The sequence below is a fragment of the Caretta caretta genome, chromosome 14 (assembly GCF_965140235.1).
Source record: "Caretta caretta isolate rCarCar2 chromosome 14, rCarCar1.hap1, whole genome shotgun sequence".
NCBI lineage: Eukaryota > Metazoa > Chordata > Testudines > Cheloniidae > Caretta > Caretta caretta.
The window spans coordinates 11,223,902-11,250,550 of record NC_134219.1 but is presented as its reverse complement, the minus strand read 5'-3'; the positions used below and the strand labels follow the sequence as shown (position 1 = coordinate 11,250,550).

General features: G+C 43.1%; 1 protein-coding gene across 6 annotated transcripts in view; it reads left to right on the top strand.

The window, feature by feature from the left end:
• Positions 1-26,649, top strand: part of TOM1L1 (target of myb1 like 1 membrane trafficking protein) — a 244,849-nt gene that overhangs the window by 194,441 nt on the left and 23,759 nt on the right. For 2 of the 6 annotated variants that reach the window (XM_048817277.2, XM_048817276.2), the window contains exons 1-5: positions 15,062-15,311; positions 15,796-15,880; positions 18,558-18,636; positions 24,894-25,043; positions 25,673-25,792. In XM_048817277.2, the coding sequence (XP_048673234.1) occupies positions 15,254-15,311; positions 15,796-15,880; positions 18,558-18,636; positions 24,894-25,043; positions 25,673-25,792 (492 nt within the window). In that variant the 5' untranslated portion in view covers positions 15,062-15,253. Of the gene's footprint in view, positions 1-15,059; positions 15,312-15,795; positions 15,881-18,557; positions 18,637-24,893; positions 25,044-25,672; positions 25,793-26,649 lie in introns of those variants that run through there. The other 4 variants (XM_048817280.2, XM_048817278.2, XM_075119249.1 and 1 more) reach the window with 4 other exon arrangements.

Sequence of the window (26,649 nt, the reverse complement as noted above, 5' to 3'; positions counted from 1 at the left end):
GGTCATCAATTACTGATCACCACAAGGTCTTGTATATGCTAGATTAGTTTTTCAGCAAAGATTTCCCACTGTTGCTAACACAAGAGCTGAGATTTCCAAAGCTGCCTGTGGGATCTGGACAAAGCCACTGAGTAACTGTGGAACTATCCGCCAAGTTTCCTGCAGTATTTAACACTGTGCTATTTAGATCTAAGGAGGGTTAGATGACAGAGTTAAAAAAATACTAGCAGCCACAGGAGCCTCATGTATTCTTCCGCTTCCTATGTTAATACCCCTCAGGGGGACTGCATTGGTGGGAAATGTTTGCCAAAAACTTTAGTGTAAGGAATACACTGAACTGAGACTCAGTGAACCCTCTGCCTTGAATTTCATCACAGCCACAGAAAATATTTTCTTAGTGCTCCACCCTGGTATCAGCACATGGCAGCATCTGCAGGTTTCATTCCTCTCTGAACTTACTTTGCAAAGGGCTTACGCTCAAGAATGCAGGCAGCTGTGCAAACCGGTCAGCTGTACAGATGAGACAGGCATCCAGCTAGCTGCAGTGCACAGTTGAGGCTGTGCACCCTGGGAAATATCTGAGTTCCCCCTGCTACAGGCTAGTTCAGGCTTAGCATGTCATGGAAGTGACACTGCCATAAATCTCCATTAAGGTGACATGCATTAATCTATTAACACCAACTGCGTGGAAGCCCACAAGCCAGAGTAAAGTGCTGGATAGAGAGCGCTAACAACAGAGAAATGCGGTGGAAGGAAGATGGAATCCTAATACTTCCTCCCCTATAAAGAATGCTTTGCCCCAACTCTGAACAGACTTTGGTTCTTTGTTTTTCCTGGGAAGCCAGTAGGTGAATGGTTGCCCCCGTTAGGGAAAGGGGAAGAAGGAAATTCAGTGCCTTTTTTTACAGGTGTTACAGTAGGAGAGTTGCTGCTGCACTCACTTTGTCTCCTCTGCAGGCGCAGTACAGCAGACAACAGATGGATCAGTCATATAAGTACTGGAGAAGAGAGAAGCCTCCAGGCAGCATAGAATCAGAGAAAGGTAGGGCTGGAAGGAGATCCTGTGCTGAGGGAGGACCAAGTGTACCCAAACCATCCCTGACAGGTCTTTGCTGTAACCTGGTCTTAAAAATCTCGAGTGAAAGGGATTCCATACCCTTACGTTTTTTCTAATATTTAACCTAAATCTCCCTGGCTGCAAACTAAGCAAGTGACTGCTTGTCCTCTCTTTGGCAGACTTGCATTTGGGTTTTTTACATCTGATGGGTCAAGGTGTCAATGCGGCGGGGCAGGAGCGGGGGATTGACTGTAGATGTTGTCTATTGTGGGCTGTACTGGCTAGTCTTTTGTTCCACAGTGCAGTATGCACCCAGATACAGTAACACTGTCCATAAAATAAATGGCCAGTTATTTTGCTTATCTCTGCTCTGCACAAGGTTTTGCGAAACTAAAAGGACCTATGAAAATGTTGGAACTTTTTCTTGCCTAGAAGTGAGATGGGCACAAAATTTCACAAAATACGTTGTGGCTCCTTTAAGAGTATAAACTCATGAACCTCTTTATCTTTAAAAAGTGTGTGAGAGAGAGTCTATGTTAATATTCTGGATGGCTAGTTAAACTGGATTTTCTGAAGAAATGTCACCCTGCCCTCTTCTGTGCAGTACACTGAATGATACGATGTACAGTATTCATTGCAGAACAGCTAAGCATGCATGAGTCATTTGTTTGATCGTTTCTGAGTTTTTATGCCAGGCACCTGCCTTTTAATTTGCTCCGACCAACCTGAAACATCTGTCAACTTTTTCCCCGTGAATTAATAACTCTGTAATTAAAATCCATCAGACAGCTCAGCTGAGACTTTTGGTTAATTAGGGCAGGATAGAGCCCCGGGAGCAGCAAGGCTTTACATTAGCTAAAGAGGGCATGGATTTGAACTGGGGTTCAAAAAGTGACAAGGAGCTTAACCACCCAGTACATAACTTAACCACCCAGCTCTCTGAGTTTGGTCAATTTGCTCAAATATCCAATATGTTGTTTTCATGGGCAACCAGAGAATCTGTTTAATGAGGACATGGTGCTTGAGAATTATTTTCCTTAACGTTTCCTTTAAAAGATACTGGTGGGCTTTTTTTATTTTCCCAAATATGACATAAAAAAGAAGAGAACTCATTAGTGCTAACCTAAGCTCTTGCTTGGAGCTGCCCTGCAAGGTGGTTGAAATATTACTGATAGCAACATGACCTTCTCAATATAAGGCCATACCTGCTGCTGCTGTATAGGGTTTATGAGGATTTCAGTCTCTTTCAGGGCTGTTTTCCACACTGATAATTATAGAGAATATCACAATGAGAAAGTCCCTTGTCGGAACTGAAAATTATATGTAGACTCCTTCAGTTCCTAAAGGTCTTCAGAGGATTTCCCAAACTATATGCTTGGCAAAGGAGTTAACGAAATATTGAAAAAGAGGCAGACCGCTGTATCAGACTTCAGGAAAACTGTAGATGCCAAGGTCTATCTAAAGACTTCATCTCTGGTCCAGCATAACTGGAATAAAAAACCACGCTGATTAATAACACAGTGTCTCTTTAAGGCTGTTCATGAGAGGTGAGGAAATCTGTACTGCGGCAAGGAATGAGATATGAAAGGTGTCTCTTTAAAGCTGTCCATGGGAGGTGAGGAAATCTGTACTGCAGCAAGGAATGAGATATGAAAGATTTTCATCATTAACTTTAATAGAGTTGACAAGCAAATTAAACTAGACTTGTAGCACTTGGAGTTATATATACCCCATATGGAATCCTGATGTCTTACTGCGTGGCACAGTGGAACTCCTGAGAGAGACTCTGTAGGTGGGATTAGATCAAGCTAGTATAACTCAGAAAGGAGTTCCTCTTTAAATTGGACACTTGCATTTTGTTTAACATTTTATTTTACCACTGGCCAAATGAACCCAGGATCTCCCTAGAATAAAAGCTTTTTCATAGCTTCTAATTTAAAAGGCTCTTTTGCCAGTTCAGACATCCCCTTTGACAATTTAAAAAGGTACCAGTTATCTGTTGTTTTCCTCCACAGACAAGATGGCAGAAAAAGGCAAGAACTGTCTGGTACTAGTATTCGCACACTACCTAGCCCAATGGGGCCATGATCTTGGTTACAGCATCTCTGCTACAGCCTCTGTGATACAAATATGATGCCATCAGTGTTTTCCGTTACTTTCAGTCCCGAAAGACTTCACATCCCCCAGTGCTGTGATCTATGCCCTCCCTTACAGAATGCTTTGCACTGGATAACACTGAGTTCCTCCCTTCTAGCTAGGCAGGCAGCATTTTTAAGGCTAAAGAGCTGTGCCTGGACCACAGTGTTTAAATGATAAACTCCAGCACGCCGTTGCTGCTCTACTGGAACCCCTTTTCAGTAAATCAGGTGTATCAATAAAGGTGACCAAGTTCAGTTAAAAGAAAAGGAGTACTTGTGGCACCTTAGAGACTAACCAATTTATTTGAGCATGAGCTTTCGTGAGCCACAGCTCACTTCATCAGATGATCACATCACATCACATCACATCTGATGAAGTGAGCTGTGGCTCACGAAAGCTCATGCTCAAATAAATTGGTTAGTCTCTAAGGTGCCACAAGTCCTCCTTTTCTTTTTGCGAATACAGACTAACACGGCTGTTCCTCTGAAACAAGTTCAGTTAGTTAAGCAAGACTGCCCTCTACTGGGCATAACTAAACATAACCATCCCTTTATCCCACAAAACATTTTGTCCTCTTCCTCTATTGCAAATTAAACGTGCCATTAATTAATTTTAAAAAAATATTAACAGACAGACACTCAGGGACTGCTCCACAGTCTGAGAGATTGGATTCCAAATCAGACAAACATTAAATTAATTTACCCAAAGGCCTCCTGATTAGGCTTGCTGTTATCTGAATGCAATGAGCTAATGGAGATTATGCAAAGAGGATTTGATCTAGTCCTTTGGCTGTTTGTTGGAGTTCAGCTACCAGCACAGACCATAATAAGCCTCTGTCTTAGCTACAGTGAGATTTCTGTTGATTGTATTCTTGTTGCACTTAATAACAAGGAAGAAATAGAAACTGACTTTCAATGAAGACAAAGACAACTCGGGGAGGGATACTTATGACCCCAGCAAATCTCCGTTTAAAAACGGATCCCTCCCAAAATATCAGGCTTAACCCTGTTGTAAATGGTGCCATAAATCATCATTGTGATGTATTATTTTCATATAAAATATCACTGGTTGTTCAAGTAAACTACCTAATGTGTGTGTGTGTGTGTGTGTGTGTATATATATATATATAAGCCTTTGGAAAGTGGCTTGACTAAAGACTAAAACAGATAAAGGCATTTCTCATTAATTTATTTAAAAATCGGAGATATTCTAAACTGCTAGGCCTAGTCTACACTAGAAACTTTTGCAGACACAGCTGTGTCATTTAGGGGTGCAGTTATTTTTACTGACATAGCAATGCCAGTATAAGCCAAAATGTAAATGCAGTTATGCCAGCAAAACTGTACATATGCTGGTATAACTTATGCCAGCTCAGGGAATCAGCATAAACTACAGCAGCATACACACCTTTTTGCCAGTATAGTTCCGTTCACACACAAAAGTGCTTTACTGATATACTAGCAAAGTACTCCTGGTGTAGACAAGGTCCTTTTATCCAGTGGCTCTCAACCTTTCCAGATGACTGTACCCCTTTCAGGAGTCTGATTTCTCTTGCGTATCCCAAGTTACACTTCACTTAAAAATGACTTGCTTACAAAATCAGACATAAAAATACAAAAGTGTCACAGCACACTAGCACTGACAAATTGCTGGCTTTCTCATTTTTACCATAGAATTATAAAATAAATCAGTTGGAATAGAAATATTGTACTTACATTTCAGTGTATAGTATATAGAGCAGTATAAATAAGTCATATGCAATTTTAGTTTGTACTGACTTCGCTAGTGCTTTTTATGTTGCCTTTTGTAAAACTAGGCAACTATCTAGATGAGTTGATGTATCTCCTGGAAGGCCTCTGCGTACCCCGAGAGGTACGAGTATGACACTGCACCCTATATTCTTCATAGGTATATTATTACGATACGATTATGGCATAATTATGATGCATTTTGTACAAGACGGTCATGTAAGGTATCATTGGAAAAGTTATGATTTGCTGAATATGATTATCCTATTTTTATGCATGTATCATTTTTTTATCTGAAGTTATGAATATTCACTAGGGATCTGTATTTCAAATGTAGTTACACTTGGGTGACACCCACTAGGCAAGGTGCTTTCAGTCTAGATAGTGGGTGCGGAAGGGCCTATTCAGGGCAATAAGCCATTAGGAAAAACAATAGGCCTTAGAAAAAGCTTATCCCACACCTTGTGAGCCTTCCTGAGAATGCTACAGACAGTCTGTAAGTAACGGCTGCTATGACTTTAGAACGACTTGAGACCAGGCCACATGATTCTGGACTCCATCTTGGAGTGTCAGTATTTTTCCACAAACTGGTCTGGGAACCAAGCATTGAAACAAAGGGTTCCCACCATATGCTAAAGCTATAGGCAGGGAGTTACATCATCTGGGGTTCTTCACTCCCCAGACAAGAAGACTCCTGGAAACACCTGAGGAACAAAGACTGACCTTGGGGAAGTGCTGGACCCAGGCTAAAGGGATTTCTAGCCTGTGTATGAAAGACCTGGGGATTCCAAGCTGTAAATCAAGTGCAGCTTGCCCTTTCAGAATTTGCAGCCTGCTTGTATCATTTCTCAGGGTGAGAATCTGCTAATTCATATCCAATCTATTTAGTATGTTAAGGTTAGTGTACTTTTTTTGTTTATTTGCTAGGTAATCTGCTTTGATCTGTTTGCTCTCACTTATAATCGCTTAAAATCTATTTTTTATAGTTGTTAAATGTATTTTATGTTTTAATCCAAACCAGTGAGCTTTGACTGGAGTGCTTGGGGAAAATCTCTGCTGGTCACCACAAGTGCGCATTGCTCTCTTCACATTGAGGGAGAGGTAGACCGGGTATATACTGGCCAGATTTGACCAGGGCAGGACGGTCCTGCTCTGGGGTCATAGGCTGGGAAGCTGGTGGTTAGAGAGCCTGCGTGTAACTGCAGATGGGTGTGTCCCTACCTGTGTGAATGCTGGTGAAAGTGCAGGATGGAGGGCTTTGCAGCTTGTCATAGCAGTACTGTGTGAGAGGGAGCCCAGGCTGGTGCATCAGGGGGCTAAGTGGTACCCCAGTTCCAGGCAGCACCCCGAGGGGAACCCATCACATTGTGTACCCCTGGTTGAAAACCGCTGCTCTTATCCATTTCCTCTCTCACAAGGATCTCAAAGCATTCTGCAAACAATTAGCTAGCCTCCCAACATCCCTGCAGGGGATGGGCATTGTGAGACTCATTTTGCAGATGGGAAAACTGAAGTCCAGAGAGTCATTATTCGAAAGTGCCTCAGCACCAGACTTCCATAGAAATCAATGGGCGATAGGAACGGAGAGGCTTCTGAGAATCCCAGTAGTAGAGGCAGATTTTCCAAGGTCCCTAAAAATGTTGCTAGGCAGTTTTTAAAAGTGCCTAAGCAAGGGTAAGTGCCTGCCTATCATGGAAATCATGCTGGAAAATGGGACTGAGGCACGTTTGGTAATTTTACTGAGGGACTGTCATAGAATCATAGGCTATGTCTACACTTGGAGCTGGGGCAGTGATCGCAGCTCAAGGCACCGTACCCCTGCTAGCACTCATCAAGCTAGCGCATTAAAAATAGTAGGGTAGCAGCAAATGGCAACATAGGGTAGCTGTCCCGAGTACATACTCATGGGGTCCGGGCAGGCTTATACTCAGGGCAGCTAGCCCATGCAGCTAGCTTACCATTGCCCATGCTACTGTGGCTACCCTACTATTTTAGCAGGCTAGCTGTCGTTGAGTGAGCGTGTGTATGTCTGCGTAAGCTGGGAATCCCACCCCTATCTCTAAGTGTAGCCATAGAGTGAGTCGATGGTGAAGCCAGGTTACTGCTCTAGGCACTTGACTACACTGCAGATTATCATTAATTATTTGTATTACACAAGTATCGACAGTCCCCAGCTGAGACTGGGGCTGCATTTGTGCTAGGGACCAAGTCGTAGTAAAAGACAGTCTCTACCCAGAAGAGCTTACAATCTAAAGAGACAACCCAGACTAACAGTGGGAGAAAGGAATGTAGCTGGGTTTTTCCGGTTTTGGTTTATTGTTTTTTGTTCTTCCCCGCCCCCTTTTTGGTGATAAAGAGGAAAAAGGGGGAACAGGAAGAGAAGGAGGGTAGGGAAAGGAAACCAGGAAACTGAGGAAGCAAAACACAAACAAAAGTGTTTTCAATAATGTTGGGTTGGGGTATTTTTGCAAGAAGTGTTGAATAAATGTAAAATCCTTCCATCCTGAATCCTGTGAAATGAAAACAATATAAATGTTTTGTGCTATTTTCCAGGGGCACCATTTCAGATTTTGGTATGGGGGGACTGGCAACTTTAACTGTGATTCCAGGGGTTACTTGGGCAGCTGAAAACTCTTGTTTTGTTTTGTTTTTTTTCAGATGACTTCGATATACTGCTCCAGTCAGATAATGATTTCTAATTCCTATATAAAGAAAGAAAATTAAACAAATATAAGACCCACTCAGCTCTAATACAAACATGTTCCGACATCTTGTGTCAATTCACTTAAGGGACACTGGTTAGGTTTAAAATTTTGATGTATATTCTTATTTTGTTCCTAATTCTTGAGTCCAACAACTGAAACAATTGTAGAAAAATCTAGATGACTTTCTATCACTTTTCTGTAGATCCTCAAGCTTGGAATGGATCATTTAGCTTTTGGAAACACCCTACTAGGGCAAGGCCTCATGAGTTTATACTGCACCTGCCTGAGGCTCTAGGGGTGTTACCCCACCACAAATAATAGACTAGAAACTGACTTTAAACAGGAGTAAAACTGACACTTTCGAGTCCCTTTAATAGTATTGAGAAAATCATGATATTGGCTTTAAAATAAAGAGATTATGTAAAAATAATAATTTGGTGTTCTTTTTATTTGCCTTCTGCTTTTTGAGCCTTTAGGGTGCACTGGGGTCACATTTTGAAGTTTCTCCACAGCCACAAGGGCTAGAAACTTCATTTTTCTTTAAGAATGAAGGCTGAAATCATCGCACATCCACTTGACCCCAGGAGCTGGGGCTTTAAGGAAAACAGTAATTATCATGTTTCAGAGTAACAGCCGTGTTAGTCTGTATTCGCAAAAAGAAAAGGAGTACTTGTGGCACCTTAGAGACTAACCAATTTATTTGAGCATGAGCTTTCGTGAGCTACAAATTGGTTAGTCTCCAAGGTGCCACAAGTAATTATCATGAGACTCGTGACAAAATCGTAAGAGTTGGCAACACTGCTGTTTCACTTTTGTTTAAAAGCTAGTTACTTTCCACACTACAGTGATTGGTTTAAAATATTCTCCTGTGAAAACTGCAATTCAAACACCAAGAAATTTCCCACATTTTAAAGTTGAGAAAAAAACTGAGACTTATGAGGTATATCAGGGCCACTGCAAGTAGTAAAGGAAAATAAACAGGAATGGGAGCTCTGGGCAGCTCTTCCTCTTGAAAGAAAGTTGGAGGGTCAAATCTCCTTAATCAAGTAAAACTTCTATTGCCGTCCGTGTTTCCACTCATAGATATTAACATCACAGTGAACATGTGATAACATGTGTGGTCAGTAACTATACACTTCATACTTATATATCTGAGCCATCTTATTCAGAGTTTCACATCTTATATCCATTGGCTCAGAGACTACATTTTCTGGCATATTCTGAACAGTGCTGAACACACAGATGGTGCCCAGTGAATAATACAAATCATGACAATAATCGTCGACTTTATGGACTTTGTGGATGCAATTTCTGTTCTTTCTTCTGGAATTGTCCTGAATACAGCTGAAACCCTTAGAATTTGAGGTATAATCAGATCTATACTCACACAACACTTTCTCATTCCTTCCTTTTCTCAAACTCAGAAGAAAAAATGACAAAACAAAATGGTTTTCAGTTAAAATCTAAAACTGCAAAGCAGCCATTGTTGTGCAACCCAGCCTGGGGCAGAACCTGCCACCCATTGGAGGTTAAGTGTTCTCCTCTCATCTGACTCTGATTCTCTTTCTGTCTTCATCCTTCCTGACCTCTGTGCTGCTTTTGATACGGTCAACAATGACATCATTCCCAATCATCTCGGACCAATTGCTGGAGTCTCAGAGAACTGGCCTTCTTGGTTTTGCTCCCATCTAAATCAGAGGCCTCTTTTTTGCAGCATACAGCAGAGAGAAAGGCTGGTCCAGTGGATAGGGAGCTAGTCCTGAGAGACCTGAGTTCTACTCCTCCACCATGGATTTCTTCTTTGACCTCAGGTCAATGCATTAGGGACAGAGTTTCAAAGGTTTTTAGGCACCCAAAGATTCAGCTAGGCATCTGGTGGGGTTCACAAAGCACCTAACCTTCTAGGCGCTTTTGAAAATCCCACTAGGTGCCTAAATACCTTTGAAAATGTGGCCTTTAGTCTGTGTGTGCCTCAGCGCCCCATCTGTAAAATGGGAATAACAGCACTGCTCTACCTCAGTGTGGGGCTGTGATGGGGCTACATAAGTACCACAGGTAGAATGGGAACTTCTCTATACCACTGCTATCCCTTCCCTGGGTTTTGGCCTCTTCTTTTCATCTATGCCCCTCACATCTCCCTCTTTTCTGAATGTAAACTTGGCTCCGAAGGCTTAGCAGTATTTCTTCTGAGTCCCCTGCAGACTCAGGAGATGGTGGTGGTGGTGTGTGTGTGTGTGTGTGTGTGGGGGGGGGGGGGGGGGGGGGGGGAGGTTTCTTCAACATACCCCATCCTCTGCAGTGGGGTTCCTGTTTTACAGGTTCATCTAACAACTTCCAGATCCTTAATTTAATTACCAGCCTTTTTCTTATCTTAATCACCCTGCCTCTGTTTGTAAATAAAACACTGACTCCCTGCCCCAGGGGCACAAACTGGGAGAAGCACCTTTCTGCAGAACTCACATTCCTCACCAATGTGGTGTAGTTAAGAGCTCCACCTGGGAGCACACCTCCTGTATGAAACTTGGGGGAGGGAGCCCCCCCAAAATGGGACCCCTGCTATTTTCCCCCTCCATTTTTGGTCTTCTCTTATCAGAAGTCACTCTTGCATAGCAAGATAACCACCTACCTTCTCAAAGGGGCCATGAAACATGTGCCAGATCATCTCAATTGGCAGAAACTGCTCTTTGGCTTGCTTTAACCATCTGCCCCCGAGCAAGACTCTATCAACACACAGTTCCAGGCAGTAGGCATGTGCTAGGAAATGCATCTATGGTGCCACATGGGAGTTGTAGTTCGGGTGCTGTTTGTCCCTATTGTCATTCTATGGATTGAGCTCACTGGCTGCACTACATCTCCCATTGTGCACCACCTCCCCATGGAACAGCCTAGGGCAGTGGTTCTCAACCAGGGGTATATGTACCACTGGCCTACACAGAGGTCTTCCAGGGGATACAACATCTCATCTAGATATTTGCCTACTTTTACAATAGGCTACATCAAAAGCACTAGAAAAATCAGTACAAACTAAAATTTTATACAATGACTTGTTTATACGGCTCTATATACCATACACTGCATGTAAGTACAGTATTTATATTCCAATTGATTTATTTGATAATTATATGATAAAAATGAGAAAACAAGCAATTTTTCAGTCATACTCTGCCATGCCACTTTCGTATTGTCTGATTTTGTAAGCGAGTAGTTTTTAAGTGAGGTGAAACTTGGGAGTATGCAAAACAAATCAGACACCTGAATGGGGTACAGTAGTCTGGAAAGGTGGGGAACCACTAGCCTAGGAGATGTAGTCCTCAGGGAGCCCAGCCTATAATGGAGGATGAGAGTGAACTACAAATCCCATGAGGCACCACAAAATGTAATGTTTTCTGCTGAAATTATTTAGTTTTTAGCGGAAATTTTCCATGGGGGAAAAATAGTTTCTGACTAGATTCACGGGGAAAGGCCCAGTCCTATAAACAGCTGCATACTTAATTGTTCTTGTAAGTAGTTCCAGTCATTAACTTCACTGGGATTATGCACATGAGTGAAGAGTCTCACATATTTGGACCATCAATCTGTGAGTTTACAGGAGCTGCATACTGTGCCCCAATGTGATGGGAAAACAGTGCAAATATCAGTCTAACCATATGAACCTATGCTGGCACATGTCATTTTGGGCATAATCTGGAATCCAGCTAATTAGTGGCTACCACCCGGGGTGGGGTGGGGTGGGGAGGGATTGCACTCTGCCAGCTCAGTAGAATGTGTTGCCCCTTCTCTGATCCCCCACTGAATAAGCAACTGAGATGAGCTTCTTTAGATATAAAGATAATGAAAGAACTTTAAATCAGGCTGCACGTTAGGATTAAAGTGACAGACCAGCGACTACATGTGTAAACTGAGAGGCAGCATGATCAGTAAGCAGAGTGTTACCTATGACAAAGGAGACCTCGGGTCCCTTGGTTCTATTCTTGGCTCTGCTGCTGACCCTCTCTCTCCCGGGAACTCTGTTTCCTCTCACTCTTTGTCCCCCTTGTCTATTTATACTATATGGAGCTGGGTGAGAAACATTTTTCCCATCTTGGAAAAGTTTTGAGATTTTTGACATTTTCCCTCCATCTCTAATTAGGATAAAGAGTCAAAAATTCAAAAATGTTCATAGAACTGAAATCCCACAATATTTTGTTTTAGAAACCCCACAATGTGATGTTTCCAAAATGAAATATGCTCTCGGGGTTCCTCAGATTGTCAAATTAACCAGTCTGGTTAGGTTTCCCAGTGCTATTGAGTGCTGGGCAGCGGTGAAACTAACACAAATTATGTCAAAAGAAAAGGAGTACTTGTGGCACCTTAGAGACTAACCAATTTATTTGAGCATGAGCTTTCATGAGCTACAGCTCACGAAAGCTCATGCTCAAATAAATTGGTTAGTCTCTAAGGTGCCACAAGTACTCCTTTTCTTTTTGCGAATACAGACTAACACGGCTGTTCCTCTGAAACAAATTATGTCAACTTCAGACAGCAGCTGCCAGGTTTTCAGGATCCCTGGCTCCGGAGCAGTCAGCCTGATGTGGCGCTGGGGACCCTGGAAGCCTGATAAGCTCTGTGTCCTAAATAGCTTTCCTGGGAGCATCAACTCCCAAGCCTGGGACTTCTAGTGCACCTGGTAGAGTCCTGCCTGGAATCCTTTGGAAGCTCATCAGAACTGAACCACTTCTGCCAAACATTCCAAATTCAAATCAGCAAATTTCAATGAAAAAAATGGTTCATCAGAATTGTTCTGACCCCAACATTGTAAGCTTTCTGGGACAGAGTCTAACTCTTGCTAGCTGTTTGCACAGGGCCTAGCATAGTGAGTTCAGTTGGGGCCTCTAGGTCCTACCATAAATAAAATAAGAAGATACCAAATTTGTATTTCAAACAAGGGATCTATAACTAAGAAATTAGATAAGATTCTATATGATGTTGAGATGTTAAATGAAAAGCCCCCAACATAATCAAATAACAAGTAAAATATACGTATACAAAATTGGGAATCAACTGATCAACTCTAATCTGGAATGAAACCACAAGAAGAACATGTAATTAGCACCACCCACTTATAATAAATAAGTATGTGTGTGAGGGAGAGACAAACAGTTGGCACATGATCTAATTAAAATGTGTACAGATAATTTTCAGCAGTAGACCATTCTCGTGACAATAAATCCTACACTTATTTTCGAGCAACTAACTTAATGTAACCCATACAGAAAATGTATGCCCTTCTGCAGCCCTCATGTTAAGGTTATCCAGCAGATGGAGACACTGAGTCACACAAAATGCAAAAAAAGTAGTCTACAGAGATAGCTAGCAATCAGGTCAAGATGGCTTTGTTTATTAATGAAATTCTGATATCAAGTGAATCATTGATTTGCATATATTATTACATTTTTATGATATGGCTAATTATACCATATTGAAACACTTGTTAATAAAAGAGTCCATATTTATTTTACACTGAAACAGCTAGATCTTCCAATCAGCAAATGCAAAGATCTTTAGAGTTGATTTTCATTTTGTCAAAATTCATCTCACCTTGCTGCTCAAGAATGAAAGAAGTCTGAGTCACAGCTTAGCTTGTGAAGCGGTGACACTACTGTAGCCATCAACAGCAAATGTATCAATCCTAAAGTGAATATCCCTGTCTCTGGAAGAATTTGTGTGGAGAGGGAGAGTGGTGGTTACACAGCACCATGGGATGAGACTACATCAGCAACCCTTGTGTTCTGTTTTCTCTACCCCTTTTCCCTCGGAGATCTGTGCATCTGTTCTCCATCAAGCCATGGGAGAGAGGGGAACATATGGCCTAAGAAAACATTTCACCTGATTCGGTGTCAAGAATGTTGCAAGAGCAAACAGTCAGTCAGTTCCGGTGATTTCACAGTGGTGGATGCTAAAGTAAACAATGGTTTAAAATTGACATTTACAATGCACCAGAAGCTGACATTCCCATTGTATTTGCTGTAATTCCAATTGTATGGAAGGGAAATACAGCAGTACATTTAATTAGCAATAGCTATTGCTTGACCAGTGTAATTTCAATTTTACTGCACACGAAGGTGCAATTTTCTGTGGTCTTTACTGAGCTCAAAGCTATGGGCAGTTATCCTGGTCAACAAACGAATACCTTAAAGTCAATAAAAGAAAACCAAAGGAAGAAATCAGAAACAGGGCTAGACTGTAACAGGCTGCTGAATGGGAAACCTTCTAGGTAAGTGCTTATAATCTTTAATGCCTCCTCACAGTAGTTGGTGGTGCAAGGGAAGAGAGATTTTTCCTTTCTCCCTGTAGACTTCAGTCCCCATTTCACTGTAAAGTTCATGAGATAGGAGGAGCCACTGAGAGTTTTGAGCAGAACAACAGGGTGTGGGGATTTAGCCCAATGTGTTTTAATTGATAGTCCCACACAAAAGGTTGTTAAGTAAACTGTGAAATCAGGTGTTGAGAGAGAAAGTCTCCTCCTGTACTAAAGTCTGGTTAAAGGACGTGGAAAAGGGAGTAGGAGTAGGAAAACACTAGGATGTTGGAGTGCCCTAGAGTCCAGTATTAGGCATGGAGTTGTTCTGTGTTGACCAGTGACCTAGAGGAGGGTCAATGCCCAGAGCACTGGAGTGGGACTCAGGAGATGTGTGTGTTCTCTGTTTAGATGTTAGCTCTTTGGAGCAGGGACTGTCTCTTACCATCTGTATGTACAGTGCCTAGTACAATCAGGGCCTTCTAGGTGCGACTGTGACATGGAGGTGGAAAACTGATGGATGGCACAAAACGTTTTAGTTTACACCTAGCAGTTGGAAGAGTAACTCTGCCTTAATATTTATCCTCTGGTAGCACCCAGCGGCCCTAATCAAGTTGGCAGTGCCATTGCGCTAGGCACTGTGCATGAAGAGACCCATTCCCTGCCCCGATGCTTCGCTGGCTGAATCCCCAAGACTGATGTGGCTCCATCCTTTCGGGTTGAGAGAAGGGGGTTCAGGAGATCTCTGCTGGAAACACACCTTGTGACATCCTTCCTCACTGGGGAAGGAAATGTCCCAGAGAGCCAGCCAGTCTGCTCAGCTTTGGCAGATGAGCTCTGCCTGGGAAGCCATCCCAGTCTCCCAGGCCAGCTGATTCTTCCTCTCTTCACCCCTGGGAGGGTAGCTCAGGCTGTGCCAGGGAGCAGCCCCCGTCTCCAGGCGCCCCAGCTGCCAGGGCCGGGCTCCCGGCCAGATCCCCTGAGGCTGCAGCAGCGGCGGTGGATTTGTCGCTTGCCTTCTCGGTGGCTCGTAGCCCAGGCCGGGCAGGTCTGCGGGGGCGGCACGTGACGCTGGGGCAAAGAGCCTCCCGCCGGTCGCTGCACGGCTCGGGACCTGGGCAGCTCCTCCCTCGGAACCAGTCACCAGGGCAGGAGGGGAGCTGGCAGCCGGCTCCCTGCCGCCGCCGCAGCCGCCGCCTTCGCCCGCTGCTGCCGGGAGGCCCCGGGGCGGGGCTCGCAGCTCCCCGCGGGGAGGCAGAGGGCGCTTGGCTGGGGCAGGGGGAAGGCAGGAGCCGGGTTTGCCCGGGCTGGGGAGGGCAGTAGCAGCATGGCTTTTGGGAAAAGCCAGAAAGATCCCTTCAGCACAGCCGTGGGGCACCTGATCGGTGAGTACCGGAGACCCACCCACCGACCCACCTCTGCCCCGATCTGGGGTGACTCGGGTGGGGAGAGGAACCCAGGGCCCCTCCAACGCCCTGGGAGAGGGCAGAGGAGAAGCAGGAGGCAGCGACCCCCCCGTCTTCCCACATGGCCACCCAGTGCAGCCCCACTCCCAGCCGGGGACAGCTTTGCCCCAGCAGCAGGTGTGGCCAGCCTGGGGGTTAGACCTGGGTCTCTGCCATCCAACTTATTAATACATCACCCATTAAAGGCGTCTGAGTAAAGAGGCCAGGTGAGCACTGTGGACTGGAATAAAGGATTGACTGGTTCTAGGATCTCCCAATCTAATCGCCCTGCAGTGTGTGTGTGATGCAGAGCAATAGCCGGCTCCCGGGGGGAAGTTTCTTAAAGTCACAGCGCCCACCTGTAATTTAAAAGTCTTGCAGGTAACTCTGACTTTTTGTGAAGCAAGTCCTCTTTTCCTTCCAGAGAGAGCAACGATTGGGGCGCTGCCCGCTGAGGAGTGGGGTCAGTTTATGCACATCTGTGACATTATTAACACAACGGATGAGGGGTAAGTAGGCTAATGCTCCCCTAGCCTGGTTTGGAAAGTCATTTACCAGGTGACACAACTGTCACTGTCCTGAGTGAATAACAGATGTCTCAAAAATGTCTGCATTGCCTATTTAACTGCTCCTGTTTAAAAGAGCCCTGGGTGTGTGTTTCTGCACATGTGGGATAGATGTGCACACACACACACACACACACACACACACACACACAAATCTCTCGAATTTATGTGGCTAATAAGAATAGCCAAAGTTACGCTTTGCTATTCAGAAGTAGGACCAGCTTCTTGAGAGTAGGCCAGTATTCCTTCTAGTTCCATATGCATTATGTCAACTGCTTGAGGTCACATCTAATTAAGTCATTACTAGAGACTGGATCCTGATGCCCTTAGTTGGTTTTTATTCAGCCTTTTCTCAGGAGAAAGGTTCATTTGAGTTACTGGGAGTCTTGGTTGAGTAAGAAATCAATAAAGATGTCAAGATTTGACCATTAAGGGTAGCAGTTGCTGCTACATTGAGCGGAGAATCCAAAGTTTACAAGATTTGAGACATCTGTTAGCTACCACAACATGACTATGGTTTGGGGTTTGTAACTTGATTAGGGTTCCTGATTAGATATTTCTGATGCCCGCCTCGATTAAATTTATCATCAGAAAAGTCAAGTGATGTCACACTTTGTATCCCAACATATTTTAGTGTACCTAGGTATGTATTTAGGATCCCTTGGGAGGCAGTGTGACCTAGTGGGTAGGACACTGAAGACTAGGTTCTAGTCCCAGCTTAGCCAAATGCCTGCTGGGTAACCTTGGGCAAGTCACTTCACTTTTCTGTGCCTCAGTTTCCCCATCTGTAAAATGGGATAATGATCCTGACCTTTTTAAAGTCCTTTGAGATCTACTGGTGAAAAATGCTATACAAGACCCTAGTGGTATTATTTACCAGAGAGGTTTCAGTCCTGAGATGATAGTTTTGCCATAATGACTGAAAAAAAGTCATCTGTCCTATGCACTTCCATTTCTTGCTCTAAGTCCATGCTCTTGTTTATGGCTACAGCTATTTGCCTATAGCTCCATGTCCAGCCATTGGCAAGGGGATGGTTTAGCGATGAGCATTGTTTTTTATGTATAGTATCTACACAGTGCCTCTTTTTTAGGAAAGAGCTTTCCCTTGTGAGCAGTTTATTCCATAACTGTCCATTCTGAAACATCTTTTGATTTGCTCTTCAGCATCTGCTACTGGCCACAGCTTCAGACAGAATACTAGGAACAAAGGAATTGCCAGACCTGATCAGATGAGGGGTCCATCTAGCCCAGGATCCTGGCTCTGATAGTGACCAGACCCTCAGAGGAAGGTTTTAGAAACCCTGAAGTGGGGAATTATGGAATAATTTAACTACAAGGGAATTTTTCTTCCTAATCCCCCTTCTCCTGTTTTAGGCTTTGTCTATAGCGACAAGTGAAAGACAAAACTTTTGTTGTTCAGAGGTGTTAAAAAAACACCCCCCTGAAAGATAAAAGTTTTGTCGATGACAAGCGCTGGTGTGAACAGCGCACTCCTGCCAACAAAGCTAATGCCACTCATTGGGGGTGGAAGTTCTCCTGCCGACAAAGAGCGGCTATGCTGCTTGCCTTTTAGCAGCACAGCCGTGTCGCTAAAAGCTGCGTAGAGTAGACCTAGCCGTAGATTCTCCGCTCTTTTGATCTGCTATGGCAGTTACTATGTTTGCAACTTACAATGGTATAAAAAGAGAGAGAAATCTTGATTTTAGTGGAGTTTTAGAAGAAATACATTAGGACATTCAAGCTACTGTATTTACAAAGGTGAGCGCTGAATTAGGGCTTTATTGGCATTGAGTGTTTTTTCCAGTAAGATTTTTTTTCTTAACCCAAATTTTGATGGGTTGCATTAATATAGTGCTAGAAGGATTTTGGTTTTGTTTATCACAAGCAATCCCAGGGCACCAGTTACTGTAATTCCTGGGTGCATTATACACAAAGTATGTTAAGAAACAAAACTATTTTCCATATATAATGAGCTAACACCTAATTCCAGCCTGTCACTCCCACATAGTTATATATAGACAGATATAGAAAATATATGAAAATCACAGTGCCATGATGGATATGTAGGAAGCAGTGGCTGTTTACCAGCACACAGCAATTACTAGGATTGTTTAGAAGCATCCTGCAATTACCAGGATTGAAATTTAACCAGGATATTGATGCTAACACCTCTGGTGTTGCCAAAATTCCCATTAGGTCTCTAATTCCAACGCATTTGAAAAATGGGCTCTAGTTAGCTTTTGATGCATTGGCCATTTAAGCTTTTATATTAATGAGAGTTGCACAGGTAAATCTCTCGCATGACAATAAGAGAAAATAATTTTAGAGAGGAAACTGCACTGGGGAATTATGTTTATTCTTCTACACAAGACACTGGAGTACAGTCTGTAGTGATGACCCCGATTCACCACCACATTACTCCAGTTTAATACCAAAGTGACTCTGTTGAAATCAGTGGAATCATCACACTGGTGTGAACCAGCATAAAATTAGAGTAATACTGGGAGCTGATTGACTCCTTATTTCATGTCAGTATTTTCAGATCTTGGACAATTTTTTATAAAATAGCCACCCTATTTTTCATTGGTACCTTTCTCTGCATAATTTCTTGTTATCACAGGCCTAAAGATGCAGTAAAAGCACTAAAGAAAAGGATTTCCAAAAACCTTAACCATAAGGAGATTAGATTCACGTTGTCTGTAAGTACAACTGTTCTACTTCTATTAATTAGATACTGAGAAGGAAGCCATATTTTAAGAAATAAATCAATGTGTGATTGACATATAGGTTGTGAGCTCTCTGAGGCAGTCTTTGTTATATGTCTGCACAGCACCTAGTATAATGCAGCCTTGATCTGCAGTTCCTAAATGCTACTGTAATACAAATAATAAATAATAATCCTATATCACCTCTACGCTTAAGGCTTGTCCAAGACAGTCATCATATGTCTCCCATTGGCTGTCCTATAGATTATACCCCACCAGTCTCTGAAGGATACATGGGTTAGAATATTATACAAAGGCTGAACTGACTTGACAATTCTCCTAATAACACATCTGGTAGCCTTATTACTCACGGCGTGTTACGCATTATGGAATGTGTGGTATAAGTTTTGCAAAAGCATGCCTTATTGGAAGTGAGGAAGTAATTAGGGTGAAGAAATGATGTTGTTTTGTTTGGAGGTAAGACCTACAAAGTTCAGCTCTGAATCTAAATTGCCCCAGGGTTGGGGGTGTTGGGATTTGATCCTATTACAGATTTTTCTGAGTCACAGAGTTTGAGTCTGCCTCTGAACTTTCCCAAACTGTGGGGCAGTTTGGTTTGGGCCCATCTGCGGGTTTATTGGAGCATGTTAACACAGTTCTCCTCTCTCCTCTGCATTGATATCGTGGGTCAGATTCTGATCTTCTTTACACTACTAGGTCCAGTGCAGTTCCCAGTGTAACTCAAGGCCCTGTATCCTTGTTAGCTGTCCTGGTCTTTAGGTATAAATGATTTCCCTGAGGATTTCATTTTCTTTACTGTTTCCATTATTTGGACGCAGAAGTTTCTCCTTATCACACCAGCATCAGCGCTGTTACGTATTATATGGTGTGTCTGGTGGTAGATAGGTGACTGACACTGTTAAATTACAGGATGGCCAGCAGTGCCCAAGTGTCAGCTGGTGAGTTAGGGATGCAGCTAAAGTTATCTAAACACATCAGTTACATGGTTAGCGTGTCCCATTTCCACTCCCTTGTGCTCTCCTCCTTCTTCAGTTACTTAGATGAGTCACCTTTTTGCTCCACAGGTTTGCATAGCCGAAATGCTCTGCTTCCGCTCTGACTGCACTCTCTGTATCAGGCTTGCTTTCTCCTCCAGGCCTTTGTTTACCTTAACCCTGCACTGAATGTGCAGGCTGGAGCTTTGATAACACAGCTTGGAGCTTTGGGAATGTTTATCTGGAGATTTGCTTTGCAGATACAGCTGGGGTTCTGTTATTGTTGAGCCTTGTAGAAAAAAGACGTTATGTTCATGTTCCTGGTGGAACCAAATAACAACACTGACCTGCTGAAAATGGATTCTATTTGCTTGCAGATAGGGATAATAACTGACCATTAGGTTTCAGATCCAAGAAGCATGATGCCATCTCTCCGTTTCCAGGGTTCCAGCTATGCTCCCGAGCTCCTAGCACTGTCTCATAGTCTCTCTTGGATTTCAGCTCCTACCTTCTCCTTCTCTGTTCCCACCTACTCACAAGCAACTACACCCTGCCAGGCAATTTCAACCTTTCAGTCCCAGATCTTTTTCTGGCCTTCCAAGCTCTCTCTGCCTCAATTTCCCAACCTTCCTTCATTTGGCAAGCCCTACTCTTTCCTCCAAATCCCCCTTTCTCTCCTCCTCATCTTCTTTATTCTTTCAATCTTCTTTCTACAAGCTGCAGATACTTCTGTGTCTGCCAGTGCCTTTTCCCCTGTTGCTGGCTTCTTTCCATCTTCCAGTACCTCCTGGCCTCAGATTTCCACTCTCCTCAGCCGCAGTAAAACCTCCCCTGCAATACCTCAGTGCTAGCCATGTCCAATGTTACTTTCTTGGCTTCTAAAACCACGTACTCTTGGTGCAAGAGCTGGTTGAATATTTTCTGTCTGTCATTTTGTGACAGGAAAGGGCTGAAGGAAAAGTTTTTGTGGAGAATTTTTGTTTTTTATGAAACAGTTCGGGTTTTTTTGACAAATCATCCTTCCCCCTCCCCACCCTGCTTTTTCTATTTTTCCCCTGGAAAAGAGGGCTAGGGGGGGAGACAAAAATATGAAACACGTCTCTGTTTTTGAAAATTATTTTCAAATGTCAAGTTTTTAAAAATTCTCCTGCAAAAAGCTGTTGGTGGTTTTAACCAGCTCTTCCCCTTATCTGTCCCCCTCATGCCAATTATCTTGCATCCCCTCCACCCATTGAGAATCGCCATCCAATCCCCTTTGCTTGCTACTTTACATACAGTTAAGAAAAGAACAAACAAAGGAGCCACTTTCTTTTAGATGTAATTTGATCTGGTTTCGTTTACTCCACCTCATGTCAGTGGACTTATACACAAAGCTTAGCTTACTCCTATGAGAAACATAAACAGCACTCGGAAAAACATGCTGAAAGTTCTTGTTTTGCCTTGAACTAGCAGAGACGTACCTGTAGGCCCCAATCCTGCCCTTGAGACATTAGCACACACACGAGTAACTTTACACACCTGAGTGTTTCCACTGAATTTTATGTTGCTGCTCATGTACAAATTTAATCATGGGTGTAGGTTTTGCTCAAGGCCTTAGTTAACTCAGTTGACCTGCCATTTACCAATATGCTAAAATTTTAGCACGGCTTTTACTTTATTGCTGTTTCCTTGTTCCTATTCCGTGTATTTTCCTTGTGTGCTTGTTGATTTAGAGGAACATGGGTGACAATCAGGTGTATAAAAACATTCCAGAAGTGACTTAGTTTCATGCGCTCTGGCCTGCTGAAGTCAACTGCTGCTTACGAGTTACATGAATGAAGATTTTGCATGCTGGGCCCTGTAGTAGTTTCATAAAGTATCTTTAATAAAGGCAAGAGATCAGACTCGGCACTGCAAGTTTCACAATCAGATGTCCGGGAGGATTATGACTTTTAGGCAGGCAGCCAACAGTGTGTGTTCGTTAGTTGACTCTGTATTATTTGTGGGTGTGTCAAACCTGTTTGCATGCTTTCTCCCTGTTTTTAAAAATGACTCCTATTCAGCTTACTAGAACTGGTTAGCTTTTTTTTCATGTTTGTAAATACCAATGTCCCAATTCTTACTGGGGCTTCCGGTTGCAGTATTAAGGATGACCAAAACATGGAACAATAATTTCACAATAAATAATTTAAAAAAAAAGTTTTTTCCATGGTGCAGGATTTAAAATGGGCAGGAGGGGGAGAGAAATCGATTTCTGCGTTTTTTTCTCAAAATATTTTTGGGAAAAATTTGAATTTTGAGTAAGTTCTGGGACTGGGGTTGTTTTCCCCCCACCCACCCCACTTTTTCATTTTTCCTTTTGAAATTTGATAACATTGGAAAAAATTACCAAGGAGCAAAGCTATGGAATTTCAGCTGTACTTTTGCCACTCTGAAACTTTTTGCAAAGCTGAGGATTTGGAAAAGTTACGGGATGGAAAAAAAAAAGTGTGTGTGAGAGAGACCCCCTGAACATCAGTCTATTGCACTGCAGGGCAAACAAGGCGATGGGAGGTGAAAAAAAGTTGGAGAAGGTGGAGAACTGTGGTTTTGCTTTCCAAAGCTAACGGTGGAATCCCGATCACTTCAGACATTAAAAACTAGACTGGGAAAAACACTAATAAATGTACATAGGCCATTCATTCGGGGGATGGATTAACAGACCCTAGGCTGTGACACTTTGGCGAATGCTGACACTATAAACTGGTATCTACTGAGTGAGGTGTATGAGGAGCCAAAATATCCACCCATGATCCTTAGCAGCATCCTGTGGCTTAGAGGCTTCCGCTGTAAACTGAAACTGTTCATTCCAACTCTGTGGACCAAACCCTGGTTGCCTTACTCACATGATTAGTCCCACTGAACTTAATGAGTAGAATCTGGCTTTCAATGGAAAATACTTTTCTTTCCTTCTACCACTTCCCCCCCACCCCCCGCCTTTCAGTTAATGTTTTGTAACAATGGTGCCTTTGCCTCTGCCTTTTGACAAAGGGCTGGGATGCCCTTTTATTAGCTGACTCTGGTTTTGGTTTGTGAATCTGTGAGCTTGGATTGCACAATCAAACACCCAACTCCCTTCCTGTTGACACGGAACTCCTCTCACCTGGGGTGTAGAAACTGTGCCAGCTTCTAAATTCATCTGATCCCACCCCCTAATTATGGAAAGTTTAACAGGACAGTTGAAAATACATTTGCTAATGCTTTGATTAAAACCTTGTCAATAGTGAGTTTCTGGGGGTGTCAATGCAGCAATTGGGAGGTGCGATTGCAGCACAGGGAGGGGGCTACCTGGGCTAGCTTTTAATTGAATTAGCTCACTAAAAACAGCAGAGTAGCCACGACAGAATGGACAGTGGTATGGGCTAGCTGCTCGAATACAGTCTCACCCGGGATACTAGTCATATTTGGGCTGCAAGTCCATGTCGCTGCACCTACATTGACTGAGCTAGCTCACTAAGAATAGCAAATCTAGGACAGGTTTGCTGACATCTTCTGTCCCAATTGCAGAGTAGACCTACCCTCTGGAATACTTACCAGTGCTGAGTGGCACCTTACTTCACCACTATGTCCCATTGATTCCAATGGAACTGCTTAGGGAGGTAGGATACTACTCTCAACAGTAAATAAGAGCATTCGAATCCTAATGAAAGCATAAGTATCAAGGTAGCTCATTCTTGATTGCTCCAGAATTGATCTGGGCCAAATTCGCTTTGCAGTTATACCCGAGCACCTCCTTCAAGTCAATTGGGTGGCATTGGCATAAACTGAGTGGAGGGTCTGGCCTACTAGCTACAGTAGTTTTACTCTGAGGGGTAAGTGTTCAGTCTCAGGTGTGGGGAATTAATAATAGGAGTTGCATACCTCATTCCCCATGCACGGGGTTGAAAATGTTTTACACAAACTGCAGCACTTATTTCATGTACCCTTTCAAATAAGAAAGGAATCTGTCAAGCTAAGGCGCTCTGGTCATTGTCTTTTACTTGGCTTTTCGCACAGCAGTCTGCCTCTTTGTTCTACACTCACTTTATTTCTGCGGGAAATTTTCTGCTGCTCTTGTACTTCCCTTCCCTTAAGGCCTGTTCACGCTAGAGAAAAATCCCTATGTCGCCAAGCTAGAAAATGAGTTTCTAAAATGGTTTTAACACCCCCTTGTGTAGCCTGCGCTGGACAGGGAAAGCATGTTTAATCCACTTCAGCTCCATCCGCAGCTACAGTGGTGCCGCTTAGAAGATTTGTTCTAATCTGAGGACTATTTCCAATGCGTGTAATGGGGGAATACTGATAGAATTGACCTAACTTATGAACTGGTCTAAACTTTTCCCTCCTGTCTGGGTGGGGCTTAGTAAAGAGAGAGACCCTCTTCCTCTTTGCTTTGGGCACCATAGTCAAGGGGTTAGGGCTCCAAAACTTTGAACCAGGAGAGCTGGGTTCTAGTCCTGCCTGTACCCACAGATGTTCTATGGGCAGGATTCTCTTCAAGTCAATGAAAATACCTTATATTGGCTTTATTTCAATTGATTGGGTGCTGTGGGACCTGTTAATGCCTCCGATTCCCCATCTGTAGGATGAGGAGCAACTGTCTTTCAAAGAGCATTGAGATCTGTAGATGAAAATTGTTAGATAAATATCAAGTATGGTGACATTCAATGCCTTGAGGATCTGTCATCTCTATGCATCCCATGAAGTGGGCTGTAGCCCATGAAAGCTTATACTCAAATAAATTTCTTAGTCTCTAAGGTGCCACAAGTCCTCCTGTTCTTTTTGCGGATACAGACTAACACGGCTGCTACTCTGAAACCTGTCATCTCTGTGAGGCTCTAGCTGCATATCCAAAGCCTGCTTTGGAAGGTAGATATTTCATAAAGATGATTCTGACAATCAGAGTAATTTGTCTACCTTATTTCTGGTCTCCAGGATCCCTATCACACAGCCCTCACAATTGGAGCGCTTCAATTTGTTCTCTTTGTTTTTGATTACCTTTTGCTTGTAGGTGATATGAGCAAAAGAAAGGGATAGCTGTTCCTATTATGATTGATTTGTATTGTGACTGTGCCTAGCAGCACTAGTCATGGGCAGGATCCCACTGTGCTAGATGCTGTACAGACACTACTGTCTAATCTCATCTTTCCAAGGTAACCATCACAATACCATCCAGGCATGAATTTAAAAGCAAAAAAAGAGGGGAAGGGCTCAAGTTATTTTTAAGCACCGTGTCATAGAAATCCCTTCTCTGTACAGCTTCTCGACATGTGCATGAAAAACTGTGGCCCCAGCTTCCAGTCTTTAGTTGTGAAGAAAGACTTCTGCAAGGACAAGCTGGTGAAACTCTTGCATCCAAGATACAATCTGCCAGCTGATACACAGGACATAATCTTGGCCTTTATCAGGGTACGTCAACTGTAAATAGAGAGATATATACAGAGTAAATATTTAATGATACAACCTGGTGATGTGCTGGATGGGGGTTCGTGGGAGCCTTTTGTGAAAATGTTCTTTGATGTACTTGCTGTTTTTGCAAGTGCAGCCGGGAGTGGGAGGTGGAGGGAGAGGAGCAGAAAGGGGGCATGGAAAGGCTCCTTTGGATACCCCCTACCCTAACTACTGGATATGTTCCTTCCCCAGCTACACTGAAGGAGAAAAGTGAAAGGGAGCTTTGAAGCTTTCTCTGTCTTGTTCCCGCTGCTTAGAGTGCAGGCCAAGGGAGCAGGTAGCTCATGTGGAGGAAGCCACTTACCTAGTAGAGAGCTTCAGGAGCATGTGTAGTAGAAGAACCCCTCTAGAAGGAGATTCTTTTCTTCCCTGACCCACTGATATCTTCGGCCTTGGAACCAATTCCTCCAACCCGCAGAAATCCTGCATTTTCCAAGGAGTCTAGTAGGTGGGTGGACAAGGAAAGGAAGAGAGGCAGCCACCTGGGGAATGGAGGTTCAAGCCATGTGGCTTCTCCCAGTGAAGAATTCTGGGTCTCAAACATAAAAACATTTTGATTTCCGTCACCAATGATTTTTCAAAAACAGACCTGGGCCTACGGGTTCCAAGGAACTGTGGATGTGAGTGAAGTGAAGGAAGTGTACCTGGAACTGCTAAAGAAAGGAGTGCAGTTTCCATCCTCTGATGCCAACCCAGGGACACAAAAGGTCAGGACAACATTTGCTACTGTTAATCAGAGTTAATGTACAAAGAAGGTGTGTTGATTGTCATTAATTATTATGTCTGAAACCATGAAAATCCTGCTCACGTACTCAGGAAATCAATCATGCATTCTGCCATGGAGTATATATATTTTTTAAATTAGATAATAGTGCTTTTGTTATAAAAATCAAAGTTTGGGGGATCCGTTGTCTCAAACAGGAAGGATAAATCTCTGGGATTTTTTAAAGCTAGCTAAGAGATTTGGGCACTCAATTCCCATCAAAATGCATGGCAATTGAGTGTCCAAATCTCTTAGGCATTTTTGAAAGGCTCAGACAAAATGTATATGATTTGCATGAAAGCACCCAATGATTCAGAATATGAACACTATCTGGTCCCAATTTGGAATTGGGAGAGGTAGGGATGTCTAATAAAAAAGGTCTTTACTATATAAGACTCTATCCACTTGTTTGTACAGTCTACAAAATAATTTGCAACCTTGTGGATAAAGGCTCTGTCTTTACTATTTAAGTTGATCAAAGGTATTGTGTAGATCTGGAAAACAACCCTCTGTCAATATGGCTTGAGCAGTCCATGCCATCTCTGTGTGCAGCAAGTTTCTTAGATCCGTTCCTTCCAATTTCCAGTGACCTGGAAGAGCTTTCACAAGACTTTTGAGAAGAGTGACACCATCAGGTGGAATGTTGCAGTTATGGATTTAGAATCCTCTAGTCAGCCCAGGCAGAAGGGATTCAGAACTATTGAGAGTCTGGCCTGAGGATTAAATAGCGGCGTACAGGAAGGGCAGTGTATTTTGACTAAGGCTGTTCAGATGAGGCTACGTGCTGATTTTTTTTACTAG